At 35.0% G+C, this 18,014-nt stretch overlaps 3 protein-coding genes across 3 annotated transcripts; 2 read left to right on the forward strand and 1 right to left on the reverse strand.

Annotated features, from left to right (window-relative positions):
* Positions 1-526: 526 nt before the first annotated feature.
* On the forward strand, positions 527-3,030 carry LOC103341871 (Thioredoxin superfamily protein). Its single transcript, XM_089042308.1, has 6 exons — positions 527-899; positions 996-1,077; positions 1,173-1,252; positions 2,045-2,170; positions 2,280-2,393; positions 2,544-3,030. The coding sequence occupies exons 1-6, from the start codon at positions 606-608 to the stop codon at positions 2,658-2,660; spliced, it is 813 nt and encodes a 270-aa protein (XP_088898434.1). The 5' UTR covers positions 527-605; the 3' UTR covers positions 2,661-3,030.
* Positions 3,031-3,350: 320 nt separating this feature from the next.
* Positions 3,351-4,390, forward strand: LOC103341707 (uncharacterized). Its single transcript, XM_008245243.2, has 3 exons — positions 3,351-3,814; positions 3,891-4,012; positions 4,089-4,390. The coding sequence occupies exons 1-3, from the start codon at positions 3,496-3,498 to the stop codon at positions 4,149-4,151; spliced, it is 504 nt and encodes a 167-aa protein (XP_008243465.1). The 5' UTR covers positions 3,351-3,495; the 3' UTR covers positions 4,152-4,390.
* Positions 4,391-5,852: 1,462 nt separating this feature from the next.
* Positions 5,853-10,424, reverse strand: LOC103341706 (cytokinin riboside 5'-monophosphate phosphoribohydrolase LOG7). Its single transcript, XM_008245242.3, has 7 exons — positions 10,191-10,424; positions 9,098-9,195; positions 8,254-8,284; positions 7,895-7,994; positions 7,576-7,646; positions 6,695-6,838; positions 5,853-6,305 (listed from the first exon to the last, which is right to left on the reverse strand). Exons 1-7 carry the CDS (start codon positions 10,296-10,298, stop codon positions 6,201-6,203), a joined length of 657 nt encoding a protein of 218 aa, XP_008243464.1. The 5' UTR covers positions 10,299-10,424; the 3' UTR covers positions 5,853-6,200.
* Between the last annotated feature and the right edge of the window lie 7,590 nt (positions 10,425-18,014).

The raw sequence follows: 18,014 nt of genomic DNA on the forward strand, positions 1-18,014 counted from the left end.
ATTAATTTTTATTATAATGTGTTGTATAGATTCACAATCGAACAACATAATTATGAAAAAGTAAAATCAATTACAATTGAGTCCAAATTGCTTCCCCATTTAAGAATCTCAAACCACGGTGCTAAGGTACAAGATTCTACCTAGCAAACTTCGACCACAAGGCCCCAAAACTTCCTCACTTCCCCAAAGTCAATCCGAGATGGATAGTAACCCAAAGTTCGATATTTTACATAGAATTCGAACTTAGGGCACCAAGAAAAACAAACCATTGACCTAACATAATCCTAATATATTTTCCATTACCCAAAGGACCTAACAAAAAAATGAAATTCCATAAATGAAGACCCAAACCATGTAACAATGCCAGCTCCAAAAACACAAATTATACAACAACAAAATATATATATTTAGTTACCTAGATTTCTATGGTTCCCCAAAATGTATGGAGCCCGGTTGGCCGGTTCGGTTCAGCCTAGTCACCAACCCTCCAACCACTACTTATCCTCTCACTGTCCCCTACCTATTCTCCACCTTAAGACTCTCAGCCAACACACACACTAACTCTTGACCAGTGAGTGACTGAGTGGGTGAGCTCTCAACAAACCATGGCTACCTCCACCGCTCTCATCTCCTCAACCCCATCTAGGGCTTTCTCCTCCAAATCCACGCCTCTCGTCGCTTCTTACTCCATTTCCAAGCCCATCTCCCAAACCCTAACCTTCCCCAAATCCTTCAATGGCCTCCGCCTGCCACGCGTCGCCCACTCGGTTTCTCTCTCCCGCGGAGCTCATTCCAGAAGGTCCTTCCTTGTCAAAGCTTCTGTGGATGAGCTTCCTCTGGTTGGAAACGTAGCTCCTGATTTTGAGGCTGAGGCTGTTTTCGACCAGGAATTCATCAAGGTCGAATCTTTAACTCTTTGTTCTTTTTCTGCAATCGCATGCTGTAATTTCAATTTTTGGGTTTGTGGAAACTGAAGCTTTGCTTTTGAATTTCAGGTCAAGCTCTCTGAATACATTGGGAAGAAATATGTGATTTTGTTTTTCTACCCACTAGACTTCACATTTGTTTGTCCCACAGGTTTGTTTTCACCGTCAACATTTCTCTGCAAAATTTTCAATCTTTATTCGATGCTGAGTTCTCCTTATGTTTTCTGTGTCTGAACCTTGTTGCAGAAATCACTGCTTTCAGCGATCGTCACGCTGAGTTTGAGGAACTCAACACAGAAATCTTGGGTGTTTCAGTTGACAGTGTGGTAAGTTCATTCCTGCTTCCCACCATCTGTAATATCATAATGTCCTTTGAAAAGCCCTTGTTTCAAAAAAAAAAAAAATCTTTAATTTGCATTGTTCTTTTATAATGCATTGCCAGACATTCCACAACAAAGTCAATTTTCTGCTTACAGACGTGTTATAACCTTGTCCAAGGTTTTGGTCTACTGCACCATATTGCAAAATGTCAATGAGCATGCACATATTATAATGTGCAAAATTCCCCCTCGGACTATATATATGCTTCGTTATTTTGATATGAGATAATGATTCTGTCTGTACCGTGGGATGAAATTTAAAAATGTCAAGATTAAGTGTGTTCATGGAATTAAGTTTTTATGCATCGGATTTTCTGACTTCCAACAGAAATTGGACTCTTGGGGTGGGTGGGGCAAACAATGCATGTGATTTTGGGCCAAAATGCCAATTCCCAGTGTTGGTGGAGAAACAACACTTATAGACAAGAAGGGCATTCAACCGAGAAAAGAAGGATGGTTGAAATTTTAAAAGAACTAGGAGAACTGATATTTATGGTTGGAATAAAAAGGATTCACCAAGGCTGGCAACATCAGAAGGTTGTGTGCTTGATGATGATTGATGATGATGTGAATCAGCTTATTTTCTTCAATTTTTGGTTATTTTGACTTCTGTATTTGATGTTTTGCACATCGGATTTGTGTGTATGTGTGTGTGCTTACTTGATGTAAAATGGTTTGAGAATTGCTCTTGGGTTTGCGAGATGAATTTATATTAGTCTTTTACTGTATTTTCCGTAGTTTTCGCACCTTGCATGGGTCCAAACAGATAGGAAGTCAGGAGGACTTGGTGATTTGAACTATCCATTGATCTCTGATGTCACCAAATCAATTTCAAAATCCTATGGTGTGCTGATCCCAGATCAGGTATGAGATTTAATTATAATTGGTTTTGAATTTAGTGAATAAGAAACTTGTGGGAGACTCAATGATGTTATAATCTGGATTACTTAGAAGTTTGGTTTCACTGTGATAGGGAGTTGCATTGAGAGGACTTTTCATTATTGACAAGGAAGGTGTCATTCAACACTCCACCATTAACAATCTTGCCATTGGCCGTAGTGTGGATGAGACTAAGAGAACGCTCCAGGTAAACATATTCATCAAGGCCAAGATAGAAATGGGATGATTTAGTTTCCAAGATCTGCCTTATATTTGAGAAATTTGTTGTTGTGTTGCCTATTACATTTTCTAATTGCTTTTTTTCGCTTCTTTTCTTTGCCTGGGTTGGATCCTGCAGGCCTTGCAGTACGTTCAGGACAATCCTGATGAAGTTTGCCCTGCTGGTTGGAAGCCTGGGGAGAAATCCATGAAGCCAGACCCCAAGCTCAGCAAAGAGTACTTCTCCGCGATATAGTGGTAGCACACTGCGTATCTATGTCGGATTCAGATAGGGAGTTGTAAACGAGTTTTGTATTTGTGTAATGTCTTTTTCAGTTCTTGGTAATTTGAGCAGCAGCCTGTCACAATAAACCCAATGAATGGGACTCACCCAGATTTTCAGAGAATTCAAGTACCCCAGCCATTTTATTGTGTTAATGTTCATATGATATGGTCCAACTGGGTCAAAAGCCTAGGAGCTTGATGCACCATAATAATGCAGTTACAAATTACAATGGTGTGTAGGTTTTAAGCAGGAAAGTTTGTTTGGCACTGTGGAAGCAAGCTGAGGCTATGTAATTGTATTTTTTCCAAGTAAATTATAAGATGGAGAGAATAATCGTCTAGCTCCTATATTTTTCCCTTTTTCTGCTGTGATGATTGGTTGGGGTTTAAAGGGTAGACAACTAATCTTCAAATCATCATCTTATTCAGAATTTGAAGGGAGGAAAATATACTGCAATCAACCTACAGTGAAAATTTGTAATGAACAAGATCTGAGTTATGAATTTGATGGCTTTGCATTATTGCAAATAACCCTTACGAATTTGATGGCTTAAATAGTCAGATTAAGATGAAACTGGGATAACTGTCTCTAGTTTCAGTCTCATCCATGGCTTTAGATGCCTCAGCAGAAATTACCCATAAAACCCAATTTAAGACCTACTAGAACCAGGCAATGAATGAATTCTGTCCATCAAAAAACTGCTCCTTATCCATTTCTCCACTGGTTGGTTGGTCTTGGTTCATCCATAGCGGCGCTTGCCTTTGAAAGACAATCGAAGGAAAAAGCTTTGCAAGGGTGAGGAAGGATGAAGATCAAATCAGTTCTTCATCACAACCACCCCAAAATCGCATCAACCACCCCAACGCCAGCCCTCCTCCCCATTACTTGTCATCACATCACCAAAACCCAAACCCTGAAAACCCTTAACCACAATCACAAAGCAAGCCAGAGGCTGAGGATCTGTACAAACCCAACAACAACCAGAAAGAGATTCTCAACCATATCAGCAGCAACACTTCAGCCTTCACAGCCTCTCGATCTAACAGAAGACAATATCAGACAGGTCTTGGCAGATGCAAGAATTGAATTTGGCCAGCTCTTTGACACTTCTGTTGGCATGACAGGTGCTTAATTTTAGCTTTAGTTATTTCGTGTTGGTTTCAGTTTAGATGTTGAGAATGCTTTTGGTTTGGTTTGCAGGGCAAGTTGAACTTGCCGAACTGGACGGGCCCTATGTGAAGATCAGTCTCAAAGGCCGGTTTTGGCACGAACGCAGTGTGGTTCTGGCTAGACTGGCTAATTATCTCAAGCAGAGAATCCCTGTGAGTTAGTTTTCTCACTGAAAATTACTTTGATATTTACACACTGAAAATTAATGTCCTTTCATTTTTTCCTCAGGAAATTTTGGAGGTAGACATAGAAGATGAGAAACAATTGGATGACAGCCCTGAAAACTTTTAGAGCTACTCACTGCCATTTCCACTGGTTTTTCTTTTTCTTTTTCATGGTTTTCCCCAAAATTGCTTATCATTTCTGTGAACTCCAGTTAAACAAGTTTTAGAGTGAGAAGGAGACAATAGCAACTTAATGAGCCTATTAAACTTGTTTACAGACAGAACCAGCAGCAACTTTTGTACTGGCAGACTGAAAATTTACAATGATAAGCTGAATATAGAACTACAAGAAGATATGATTGTGTATTTATCTTTGTCAACGCCCCCCTAGAGACAGAAAGAGGCATTATGTGATTCAAATTCAATATTGTTGTCTAGTACTTCAACTGCACTAGCTAAAGACTGGAAGAAACTTTTGAAAAAATAAAAAATAAAAAAATCTTTCCAAAGCGTGTTGTTCTTGGGTTAAAAATTGAACAAATCGACTAAACTTACAGGCTGGAAACATAATTTTACTTTTATGTTAGATGAGGGTCATTGGAGAAATTTGCAACTGCTACCATGATTAGGATTTTGAATTTTGCTAGCTGGTGTGCGTTTGTCGTCGATGTCATCTATGCATGCACATGTGGGTGACTAACAAACGTTGATTGGTATGCACCGATGGAATCCAAGTGCATTGACAATCGTTGATTGGTATGCACCGATCAAATCTCTCTTTACGATTGTGTTAAAAAGTTACATGAGTTTATACCCATGAGGGTGTTAACCCATTTCTTTTCTTGACTTAACTCAAGCTGTATGACATTAAACTCGTAAATTTCAAATCTCTTATGATGACTAAGGACACCCTTTTGATTAACAATCATGATTATTATCCATTCTCTTTATCATAAAATATAGAGAACGCCACCAAATTAAGAGACTATCTATGTTAGATAGAAGAACTTAAGCAAAAGATTTGCAGATAAGATTAGATACAAAGTGTATGCTGTTCACATTACAATTGTTTGATCATGGACTATAAAGATCCAGTGACTTTACAGCAAAGTTGATTCTGTTTATTCATTTTTGTTTCTACCAACAACAGGCGACCCTTAGATTTATTGACTATGCTTATATATTGAGTTGACCTTAGAGGGTGAGGATCTGATTCGGATTCTATTATTAGATCTATCAATTTAATTAAGTGTAATTAGACATTAAAATTCTTCATGTGCCTCACATGGTCACACCACCTGGCCTTTGAGAGAAGTGAGAACCCAATCAACAAGCTGTCCTCAAGTTTGGTGACAAAACCATTTTATAATAACGCAGCAATAAGAATAACAACAACCACCGTCATGGTGCTGGTAGTAAGAGTACAAACCCAACTAACATATGTTTCTCGTTTCTTATAAATTAACCCGAAAATTATTTGAACTAGTTAGTCAAATCGTCTTCTGTCAATTTAGTTGTTATGCCGATAGGTGAATTAGGTGAGTTGAACACGACATTATACTTGTCCTTTCAAATTTTACTCTTTATAAATTAGACATGAGTTAGGTCAGTTAAGTTTGATCCCTACGAATCTTTGTCTTTGAAAAATAGAATAGTTCTTATTATGTAATTTTTACTTAATTTTGTTTATCTTACAACCAATTTCCACAATTTTTTTTTGTTGTTTTTTTGGGTATTGTAATGTAATTTCCCATTGCAATTCATCTTCCAGTACTCTCCTAATATTTTGCTCTCAAATTTAGAGCAGAAACTGCAGAAGCCATACATGTCACAAAAGGATCGATACAGTATAAATAAACCAATATAGCAAGAAGAAACTTCAATTGAATTCCCTCAGAGTTTTCCAAAAAGAGACACCGATGGATGATAAGCATTTCCTTCATCTTTCTTTTTCTTTTTCTTCCTTCGTTTTTTTTTTTCAAACTTAAGACAAATATAATATATATTATATATCGGAGACTTTGAGAGGGTGCTTCAGCCTTTTCTGGCTCAGCTACAAAAAGACCCAAAGTTCCTATACTGCTGCTGATGTAGATGTACGGTGTCAGACCGTATATGAACCGTATATACTGTGAAACCCAAAACACCCAAAAAGGGGAGACTTTGTATTGCATGATCAATCAAAAGCCAACACATCACGTGGTTCAGACACATAACTTATTCTGTCCACCTCTTCCCAAACCAGCTTTGATGTTATTTCATCCTGCTCTGGTACATACTCCTGAGATTACCAAAAACAGACATAAATTAAAATCATATCAAGTTTTAAACACACATTTTGATGTTATTTCATTCCCTAATCTATAATTAGGCTCATATATATCATAATGCCCCCAACCCAACATTGTAGTGAAGTTTGACCACAGAGAGTTTAGTCGGATTCAATTTTCTTTTACCGGATTGAACTGGACTGGCATACTAATGATACCTAATTATTCGTAACACTAAAATATGATAATCTGCTACAAAAAAGTATGCAGAGTCCTAGTTTTCTTTCTTTTTCTAATTGAGAGAGTTGCATTCGTATTAAAGATCCACATGAATCATGTCCGTTTAAATCTTGATCATGATGATCATATTCTTTCGTATGATATAGACGAAGCAAAATACCTCAAGTTGTCTGACCAATTGCTTGGCCGTTGGAGCAGACACGATGATTTGACGTGCAGTAGTAGAAATAAAGCCTTCATCAACGGCCTTATCAATGAAACTCAACAAAGAATTGTAGAAGCCGTCCACATTCAAGAGGCCCACCTAAAATTAAAAAACAAAAATAATTCCCACTTAATTAATTAATCAAACAATTAACTAACAATATCCATTTCCAAACATACAATTAATATTTCATATTATATATGAACTTTTTTTTATGTCTTCATTGTCTTGTGACCAACAACAACACCCTTCTTTTGACCAACAACCGCTTAATTAAATGATTAAACAATTAAAATCAAATTAAACAAAAGATAAAGCCCATAAAGAAACCTCTTTCTCCCATTCAAACGGAGATCCTCAAAATAATCAAACACCTAATCATCATGAACCACGACTTATGACTCAAAAATCCCAAATCTTAAGCTATCTTTCCATGTGAATTAGAATTAAGTACCACATGCATTGATTCGCTACATATTATGACACTTTCTAATTGTATGGAATTATGGAATGAAAGAGAGTCGTGTGCTTGTGAAACATGATTAATAATTTATTTATCATAAGGCATAGCATACAACTATTAATGAAGACAAGGGAGATGATAAAATATTCTTAATTGTGAAGAAATTGATTGTTAATCTTGGGTTAGTAGCAAATTTGGGGACATCAGCACCAATTATCTACAAGATCATAACTACATTTGAACAAACACAAAACATGGCATCATGTAAGGCCCTTGCTTCCTTTTAAAGGTTTGGAATGATTTATAAATTAATTTATGCCATTCAAAAACATTTTATAGAAAGGATTGAGAAATATTAGACTTATTTTCTTACAGGTTTGCGGTGGATTCCAAGCTGAGCCCAGGTAATGACTTCCAGCAATTCTTCTAGAGTGCCATAACCACCTGATCATATTAACTTAAAAGTCAATTTCACAAGAAGGACCTAATAAAACAAATTGCGAGATTGCTTTGGATAGTCATTCACGTGCGTGCGTGTTGAATAATTGTCAACTCTTGTTGTATGTGTGACTCATTGTTGGATTCACACACATCAACAGCTAACAATCACCCAAACACTTGTAGACAACTATCTTTAGCATTCAATTATCATGTCACTTGCAATATGTCCGACTGATGGGTGAAATCCATACCAGGGAGGGCAATGAAAGCATCGGCTTGACGGGCCATCTCAGCTTTCCTTTGGTGCATATCTGAGACAGTTCTCACTTCACCAACAGTCTCACCAGTTAACTGCAATATTTTAAACAAATCACATCATTGATTAATCATGTAAAGATCAACAGATGCATCACCCAAAATCAACATAAGTTATTAATTGCAATATACAAATGGGATAAAATAAAAGTCTTGCCAAAGGAGTCTAGCCACTGAAAAATGTCTCAGTTTGAACCCCATAGCATCAGTTGTGTGTGTGTGTGAGAGAATCTCCCTCCATAGTAGTTTAGACTAAACTCAAAAAATAAAATAAAGTAAAAGTCTTAGGATGTACCTCTCTAGGCATTAAGGTCCTTGGAATAACTCTGCAAAAATCCACAAGAACATTTGTCAGTCAAGCTCTATATAATAACAGAAACAATTTACAAAAATACTCACTTGAAACAATTGATCAAAGGCACTAAGACAGAAATTCGGGCCCACCCCTTTCGAAATAGCAAGGGGCATTGACCAACTTAATTTGCTGCGGTTGTGTACACAACGTGTTCAAAGCTTTAAACAGGCCAAGAGTTCTTACATAACCGGTAGGCAGGCTTTTTACAAAAAGCAACGACACTTTTTTCCAGTTTAACGTGGAAACTTCCACGCTTTCTAAAAGTCTCCATACTTTTTTACCAAGCTTTTCAATTCTATGTGTCTTTCTAACTGGAAGTTGCAGAGAGAGAAACTGACATTATAAGAATTTAAAGGGGTTTAGCTTTTACCCAACTGACGATCAAAGCTGCTGCAAAAAAAGGCCCCCAAAACATAGTTAACGACTAAGGACACCCTTTTAGACTTACTGTAGACCCAATCAGAGGAAAAGAAGAACACAAGGAAAAAGGGAATCCACAAATTCGATTATATAATATGGTGCAGCATTCGATCCTATGTTATCTGTCTGCCTTTGAGAACCCACTCCAATAGATAATTGGGATTAATCTGCATGGTGTGGTTCAATAAAATAAAGAAAAGGAAACGCAAGTCATTTGATTTGAGGGTTCTTTTTCTGGCCAATCATTTCATTTGTGTAACCTAATGAAGACAAGAGGTTCATCATGTACAGATGCATTATGCGTGTGGTGTGTGTATGAGAGAGAGCGAGAGAGAGAGAGAGAGAGAGAGATTAAATTACAAACCCTAGGACATGGCGCCCGCCATCATGAACTGCCTGAGAAACAAGACCCATCAATCCCACGCTTCCACCACCATAGACCAAATCAATCCTTCTCTCCACCTTCAAAACACATCGAAATGCAAAGCCAGGAACACGTGTCAGAAACCCAATTCATCACAAAATATTTTTAAAACAAACGTACATGATTAATTGAGCAAACTTAGAAGAGATAGTAACAATTAAAAAAACTATGTCTCCCAGTGGAAAGAATGAACGGAAAACCCTAGGTAAACAGGCTACTGAGTGAAATTATTATTATAAATAATAATATAATTAAATTTCATGGTCATGGAACCCCATAAACAAAAATCATGGAGAAGAGGAAGGGGGAGTTGGGGCATGGAAGCCTGTGAAGACAACACGCTTAAAAGAGTCATGATACCAAGAGAGCACGTTTGGTTCCCTCTCCTGGAGAATTAAAAGCTACCAGCAGTACTTACTGATTATATTAATTATTTTTATAAAAATAAATAAAGGGTTTAATAAAAATCAAAACTCAGATCATGCAAGAAGGCTGCTCAACTGACAGACAGGTTACAGCTAGCAATCTCTGCCTCCTCCCCCTCTCTCTCTCTCTCTCTCTCATGCCACACATAAACCCTAATCAGGCTTAATGCTAGGCTCCAAGTCTGGAACAATGATAAGCCCACGTTGAACGTTTGTTTGGTTACAACACGCAACCTTGCACACCCCCCCACCCCACTACTTGAGAAAAAAATAAGTAAACCCAAATGGGAAAAAATGTAAGAAATGGAAGAAAGAATTTGTGCACCATATCTAGGCTCTTTTTAAGGAATTTAAATGGAGACAATGCATCAAGCCCAATTTCCTTTGAAATGAAGTTAACAAAAACGGATTCTGAATCCCAGAAAGAGTAGAAGACGAAATAGGAAACTTTTGTGAAACATTTTTGTGTGTTTGATGCTCTAATTTGCTGCATACGGATGGAACACAGAAGGGTGAATATAAAGAAGAAGAAGAATAAGAAAGAAGAAATAAACCAAGAAATAAACACAGAAGGGAAATTATAAAAATGAATTGACAAGGTTAATTACCAGCTCCTTCCCAAGTTCAACAGCAGCTTCTTGGTAGCTGGCTTTCTTCCCTGAACTGCTACCACAAAAAACACAAATCCTATTGAATCTCGACTTTGTCTCTTCCATCTCTCTCTCTCTCTCTCTCTCTCTCTCTCTATGATCTCAGAAAGAATAATGATCTTTGTGGATCAAATGAGGGAGGGGGATGGTTGAGAATGAAAACAAAGTGAGTATTTGTTTATGGAATGAATATATAATGCCTTGGCCAAGTAATTACATTATATTATATATAGGCTACAGGCTCTACCGCTCTCAGTTTTCTATTTGGAAGGTAGAAGAATACATTAATGTATTGAGGAATATAATAATAGAATTGTAGATAGTTTTCCAAGGAGAAGAAAAATATTAATCCATATGGAAATTTAGTAATAATTCGGAGCAGTGATCCCCTGCTTCGCATGCTCATTTTAGAAATTACGCGTATGCAGTTTTGCTTTTTTGGGTCTGATACGCGTATGCAGATTTTGCGTGGGCGTGGCATATCATCAGCATTCCCTTCGGGTGGTGGATAGTTAATTACTTGTTACCGCTAAAACAAAAACAGATATTTTCGTTTCTTTTTTTGGGAACATGTGAAATATTTTGAAAACGCATGTGTGGAAATTCGATTAAGCAATGGCTTGATTGGGGCTGACTATGAATACGCCAATTATCATTTCAATAGAAAATTACTCCTTCTTATGGGATTGATTTTGAATAGGCCACTTTAAGTGATTATATAGAGAAGCACTTATAAGTGATTATGGTCATCCCAAAATAACTCCCGAACGAGCCTTACCTCCTATTGAGAATTTGATTATGACAAAAAAAAAAAAAATAGAATTTTTTGAGAATTCCATAAAAATAGGAGATACAATGTACGTTCCTTTTTCTTGATACAATGTATTTAAAATGAATATTTGTTATTTGTTTTTGTTGGAATCGAGTTTCATTAAATAGCAGGCCAAAGTCAGTTACGCCAACATGAACCCAAAATCAGGTGTGCAGTCTTGGATGTTGTGTTCCACCCATGGCAAGGAAATCAAGTGGCGCATTTGTTGGTAAAATTGGAATTAAGAGAAGGGATTAAATTTGTGTGTGAGGATGTGGCTCCGCCTTGGTTAGGGTTGTCTTTGACGACATATTGTGAGAACACCTAGTCTTTTGTTTTGTCTTTATGGGAGGAGTCGTGGTACTCTTTTTCCTGGACTGGATTTTCTTCCTTCGGGGATTTTTAATGACAAAGTTTTAATAATGCCACAATATGACTCCTCTGCCTGTTCGAAGTCGATGTACTATTTCATTGTTTTGCTTTAATGAAAATATACTTTTTTGATAAATTAAAAAAAAACATTAACCCAAAATGAGTTCAACCAAATTCAACATAAAACTTACTACAACCATTAAACTCATGAAAGGCATAGAGCTTGCTACAGTCATTAAACTCACAAAAGGCATAAAGCCTGCACAAATAACTTAGGAAAAAAACCCCAAGACAAAGAACATGGAAATGTTACACCCCCACCAAATCTACAAAGAACACTACCATAATCCAAGCAATAAGTGACACTTACACTTCAAAAGAATCGTCAACTCCGTAAGTGTCATTGAGCATAAATGACGGAAGAGATAATTGTGGAGTCGAGAAGTAATTGATGGTGGTGAAGACTAGATGTCGAGAAACATCCATCGACGATTGGTGGAGAAATTTGTTAACACACAAACACAAAAACAAAGTTGCCACCGAAGCCACCATAATCAACGTTGCTGCCGCCACTAATACAAGGGAGGAAAGTCATATGGGGGTCGAAATGATAGAAATTGGAGGCATAAGCCTCTAATGAACAAAGCTTAAGCTAACACCCACACAAGGGGGAGAACGAGCCAAAAAAATGGACACCAAATCGGGAGGAACAAAGAGGAGGGGAGGAATAGAGTAAGAGGAAGGAAGAGAGGAGAGGGGAGAAGGAGTAACAGTAAGGGTGCAAGTTGGATTGAAAAATTCGATTCCATTTGAAAATTTTCGATTTTGGCAAGTCCAAATCAATTCCGAAATATGAAAATTCCAATAAAAATTGGATTTGAATTGGAATGTATCTAGAGATTCCAAAAAATTCCAAATTCCAAAATATATTGGGGTTTCAAGCTAAAACTACCACAATTACTAATTTCATGTTGAACTTAAAATAATTTGATGACAAAATAGACATAGACAAGTTATTTCATAAGGATAACAACATATAAGTACTAGCATATAATAGTTTTCCAAGCTTACCATATGAGTTTTCAATTTAGAGTCATTTTTAATCCTTCAAATGGTTAGGCATGTTTAGAATTTTGAACTAATTTTTGAAAGTTTCCAAAAAAATTATGAAATATGTAAATTCCGAAATATTTCAAAAACTCCTAGTTTTTTGAATTGGAATCCCCTGATTTCGATGCGATCTATCCAAAAATTAGTCCTAAGTAACAGTGAACTCCTTATTTTGAGAGAGCCCAAAAGGAAAAATATTGCAAATGCAATTGCATGTGATAAAAAGTAAAAAAAGGAATAACAGTTTAGGACCCAAAAAAATATGTGTGTTTTTTGTTTTTAAAGTGACATGATTTTTTCTATATGTTTTTTCCTTATTTTTCTGCAAAATACAATGGATTCATAATGAGAAACTAGCATCCCATTGAATCGAATTAGGATACCCTGAATATGAATGACATGAAACTCATAATTATGGGTGTATTCAAATTCTCTAAAATAAAAAGAGAGTTAGTCTACCAATTTTATTTTTTTCTAAATACAAGTTAGGAACGAATCCAAGATTTTAAAATTGAATGGGCTGAATTTACCTTAAAAAGAAACTTGACGACACAAGTAAATTTTATTGATAACAAATAATTAAAATAATTAATTATTCATTAGGGAGGACATAATCTGAAAATCTTAATTAGCCATTTTGAGGGTATATGGCTCATTATTTCTTCCCCTCTTGATTCTTTAAAGAATTAAAATAATTAAGTATTCATTCATTATCGATATTATCAACTATTATTTTTTTGGTTGTGTGTAAATACTACATCACTTTTTTTTTCTTTTTTAAAAAAAATCCATATGGGCCATAGCCTATATAGCCCCCGACATAGATCCGTCCCTAATACAAGCAATAGTTTAAACAACAAGGAGGTGGGAGTTTTCTCATACACACTATCAAAGTGTCATGGGGGTTATAGTCTGAGACCACTGGTCTATAAATCAAAGCCTTTTCTCACTGTGCTACACTTAGTCATCGGGAATTGGCCTATGATTAATTCAATAGCAAATAAATAGAAATTTATAGATGTACATGGTTTTTTTTTTTAAATAAAATATTTTCTTTCGTTTAGAAAAAAATGAAATAAAATTATGTTTATATCCAAATAAGCAAATATGTCACACGATTTAAGATGAGTGCTGCTATTTCCACCTCCTATCCTATTTTCCCACCCACCATGTAAATTTTAAAAAACACAATCCTATCTTTCCACCCACCATTATTCCTAAAATTTCATTTCATTATTAATTCAAACAAATTATCTTATTAGTTATTAATTTAAGCAAATTCTCAATAAAAATAAAATTAGTGTCCCTTGGGTCAAAGCTGAGTTCGTGACATTAGTCCCTCCTGCACCATGGCAACAAAGTTGGGTGTGCAACCTATTTAAATGCTGGGAATTAATAAGTTTACTTTCATAACATGTTTACTAATTAGTAATTCGATTATAAGGAACTAAATCGATGATGAATTGAATTGAGGAGAAGTTGCATTGAGGAGAATTAGATTTCGGATTCCTATTAAAATTGTTTACTAAACCTTATGGATTAAGGAGAGTTAGATTTCATATTCCTATTGAAGTTGTTTACTAAACCATATAGAATTAGGATAAGACTGGTACTAATTACTAAAATGTCATAGTTGTTGGGTTAAACAGATGGCAAATTTTAAAATTTTAAAATTGTGTGAGGATATAATGGGTAAAAAATTTGAATTGTTAATAGGTTAATTCTTCATGAATTAGAATACCACTTCCCACTCAATCATTGAATTCCTCCTAGTTTATTCCTAATTTTATATGGACCCCACTTACTTTTCAATTCCTTGATGTGAAGTTAACGCATGAATCCTCCATAGATGGAATTCAATTCATAATGAGAATTCTAATTCCTAGTTAGTAAACACACCATTAATTAATTATAGATCTCATTCTTCCTTTCAATTTGCAGCAGAGATAAAGATCAATGGAGATGGGCATGAGACGTGAGGCTACACACCTTAGGAAAGCTAGGTTTTTTTTTTTTTAAATTTAAATTTTTAGTGATAACTACTTTGAGGAATAAATAAAATAAAATAAGTGAATTATGTAAGTATATGTTTTTTTCCTAAGTCCTTAGAAGTCATTTTACAAAGGGGTAAATTTGCCCTTACAATTTTGAAGATAAGATGAGTGGGGAAATAGATCAAGAGGTGAAAATAGCAACACTCTTTAAGATTTAGGATTTTAATTTTATCTATAGCATAGACTCCTAAATTTGAAAATATATGGTATAGAATAGATTTAGAATTTACGGTATATGTTTAAAATCTATACATTTCTTTCCATGCTAATATAAAGTTTCATAGTATTGACAATGCATGCAATTATAGAACACCAAACATCCTTTAATAGAGTGCTAATTGTACTTACCTAGTTAGCGTAAGTTTCAAATTCAACTCACATAAATGCACGTACGAAACTTTTTTAATTCAATATATGTTTGGGACTAGGGTCACTAGACCTACAACGGTAGCGTCAATTTGTTCCCATGAGTTATGATTGGGGTTGTGGAGATCACAAACATTTTCAGTTTTACTCCTTTTTTGTTTTTACATAACTAGCTTAACTAGTAAATTCGTGTATAATACTCGTACTTAAAATATTATACACATATATACATACATATCACAATATGTGTAAGTAATACCACGCAACGATGTGATTATCCTACCCAAAAAACTACGCAGTTGAGTACTGATTTTTGTCTTCATTTATATGGCATGCAGCTCACGTGTAAACCCAAATTCTTTTGGGTGCGGCAGCATTTGAGGAGAGCCTGAAAAAATTATGGACGGTCTAATATAATATTCTACATCGTGCATCCATTGCATATTTTTTTTATTAACGTCAATTGCTCTTAAAAATACGCGCCAGTATATAAACAGGGAAAGTTGCATAATAATAATAACTATTTTTATTTTTCATGAGTTATACGGTACTTTTTACCAGTTTATCAAACAAAAAATATGGGCGCCCATGGGCCCGTCTTGTAATTAATTAATTTTCTTTTTTGACTGCTTATTATTTAAAAAAGAAAATTTATGCTGAGAGTCCACAATCTACTTTTAAGATCGTTTGACCAAAAAAAGAAAACGTTTTGTTTTTTCCAGGATTTGAATTCAATTTTACCCGTCCAACAAACTTACTACGAAAAAACCTAAAAGAACACAAAGTGAGAAAACACCTCCACCCGGACAACCCTGACCCACATATATAAGAGCATTTTTGGTGGGAGGGCTAGCCCGGGTAAGAGGCCTCCTAGGCCTCCAATCCTATTTTCAGAGGCCAAGGTTTGCCAAGGTAAACGTTGAGCTCCACCAGCCTAGGCAAGTCCAAAGGCTACTGATCTCAAGTTGACGTCATTATGACATCAACAACTAATTTAAATACCCACAAAAAAAAAATTCATAATTTTCATAATTTTTTTCTATAAATACTTAGTCATATTATTCACTTCCCACACCAAAATTTCATACAAATTCATCTCATCATATTTCATGTGAATAATAGTTGTCCTTGAATTGCCATGACAATAGATGAGAATGCATAAAAAAAATTGCTAAGGCTGTCACTATTCACATAAACAGTAACTATCATTGCCTCCGTTTGCCTTTTGTCATGGCAAATAAATAAAAGTGCTCTAAAACATAAAATTCAATTCTAAAAACCATTTTACACCAAAAAGCAATAAAATATGTTAATCAATAAAATTAAGGGAGTTTCACTAAAACACCCAAAATGGGGGTTGAAATTATAAAAAAACCCAAGCACTATTTAAACATATAAACACACCCAAAACCCATTATTACACACACTCAAAACTCATTTATAAACACACCCAAAAAGTTGACTTTGGGATTGATTTTGGGTGTGTTTCTATGTTTAAATAGTGCTTGGGTTTTTTTATAAATACATGTCTATGATTAGGTTTATTTATAAATTTGTATAAAATTAAAGCAACTTAAGATTTTCTCGATACATAATTTCTTCAATAATACTTTCGTTTCACGTATACGTCTTAAAGACTCGATAAAATACTCATTTTTTAACAATTAAACGTACACTCCACATATATGTATGTATTTCTCACATTTAATACATATATTTTTTTACAAAATTTTCAATAATATTGATAGAATTCACGTATATACACGTAATTTTCACATATTTTTGAATAAAAATTATAAAAATTATAAAATTATATAGTAGCTGAACTTTTCAGTTGTATGTTGTAAAATATTTACCGAATAAAACACATATGTATTTTATTCATACTTTTCTCATTTCATATTTTATTTATACATAACAAAGTATAAAATAATCATATTGCCGAATATGGGTACAATATCTTCATTGACCAAACACAACATGTTAATTTGGATTATCATAATAATAATTGAATGAGAGTTTTGAAATCTCATTCAATTTAAATTTTGAAGATGCCTTCATTTCTAAACTATATCACATACATTTTAAATTTTTTTTTAAACTTAAAAAAATATATTTTATTACATTGATTTAGAAAAGTTATCTTTCCAACACAAAATAAACTAAAAAAGAATGTTATAAATGAAGTCCCAAGAATTTACACAACAATCTGAAAAAGAAAAAAAGAAAAGAAGGTGCGTTATCCAATGAAAACATTGGGAATCTCAAGGCAGAGTTCCATCACTGTCGAACAACATGCCTTCGTCACACTTGTGCAAAAATTAGTTTTCTTTTTTCTTCTTATCTCTCTTTCTGGTTTTGTTATTCTGCCTCGCAGTCGGTTGCTTGCCGGCGGCTTCCGCGACGTGTATTGGGGTTCGCTTACTCCTCGTCTTAAATGCACCGACGTCAGCACATTACATCGACGCCTTCGTTCTTCCACGTGGAAATTGATCGGGAAAAGCCGATACGTGGTCACCGCTCATCAACAGTGTCGGCAGATTGATGAACAACTTCAGCTTTTTCGAAAAACATTGATGTTCCGAGGGTCCCACTGTATTATAGATCCACCAAAAGAGTTTGCCCTTTGCAGTTTGGGTTCTGATTCACTGTGATGTCCTCAGCATTGCACCGTGTTACACAAGTATGTGTGTAACAAATTTCTCACATTTACTTATTTCTTACTCGGTAATTATGTCACTATGTCATGAGATAATGAGAGCATCGGATTTTTTTTTATTTTTTATTTTAATTTTTATAATAATATAAGTGATATTGGATTGGGTAGTGAGATTCAAAAACAAAGTATCAAATTTTGGATATATAAATAACGTTTTTAACCATTTGAACTATCTCGTATGAAAGATTGAGAATGATAAGCACAATTTAGATTCATCCATTATCAAATCTGTATGGACTACAATGCATTGATTTTTCGACATTAAATATTTCGGACCAACAATTGAACACTTAATAAATTCAATAATACTTAACTAAGAATTAGGTCATTTAACTTGCCTTTGAGTTCTT

This window comes from Prunus mume, linkage group LG8, assembly GCF_029339155.1.
Source record: "Prunus mume cultivar Tortuosa linkage group LG8, ASM2933915v1, whole genome shotgun sequence".
NCBI classification, from domain to species: domain Eukaryota; kingdom Viridiplantae; phylum Streptophyta; class Magnoliopsida; order Rosales; family Rosaceae; genus Prunus; species Prunus mume.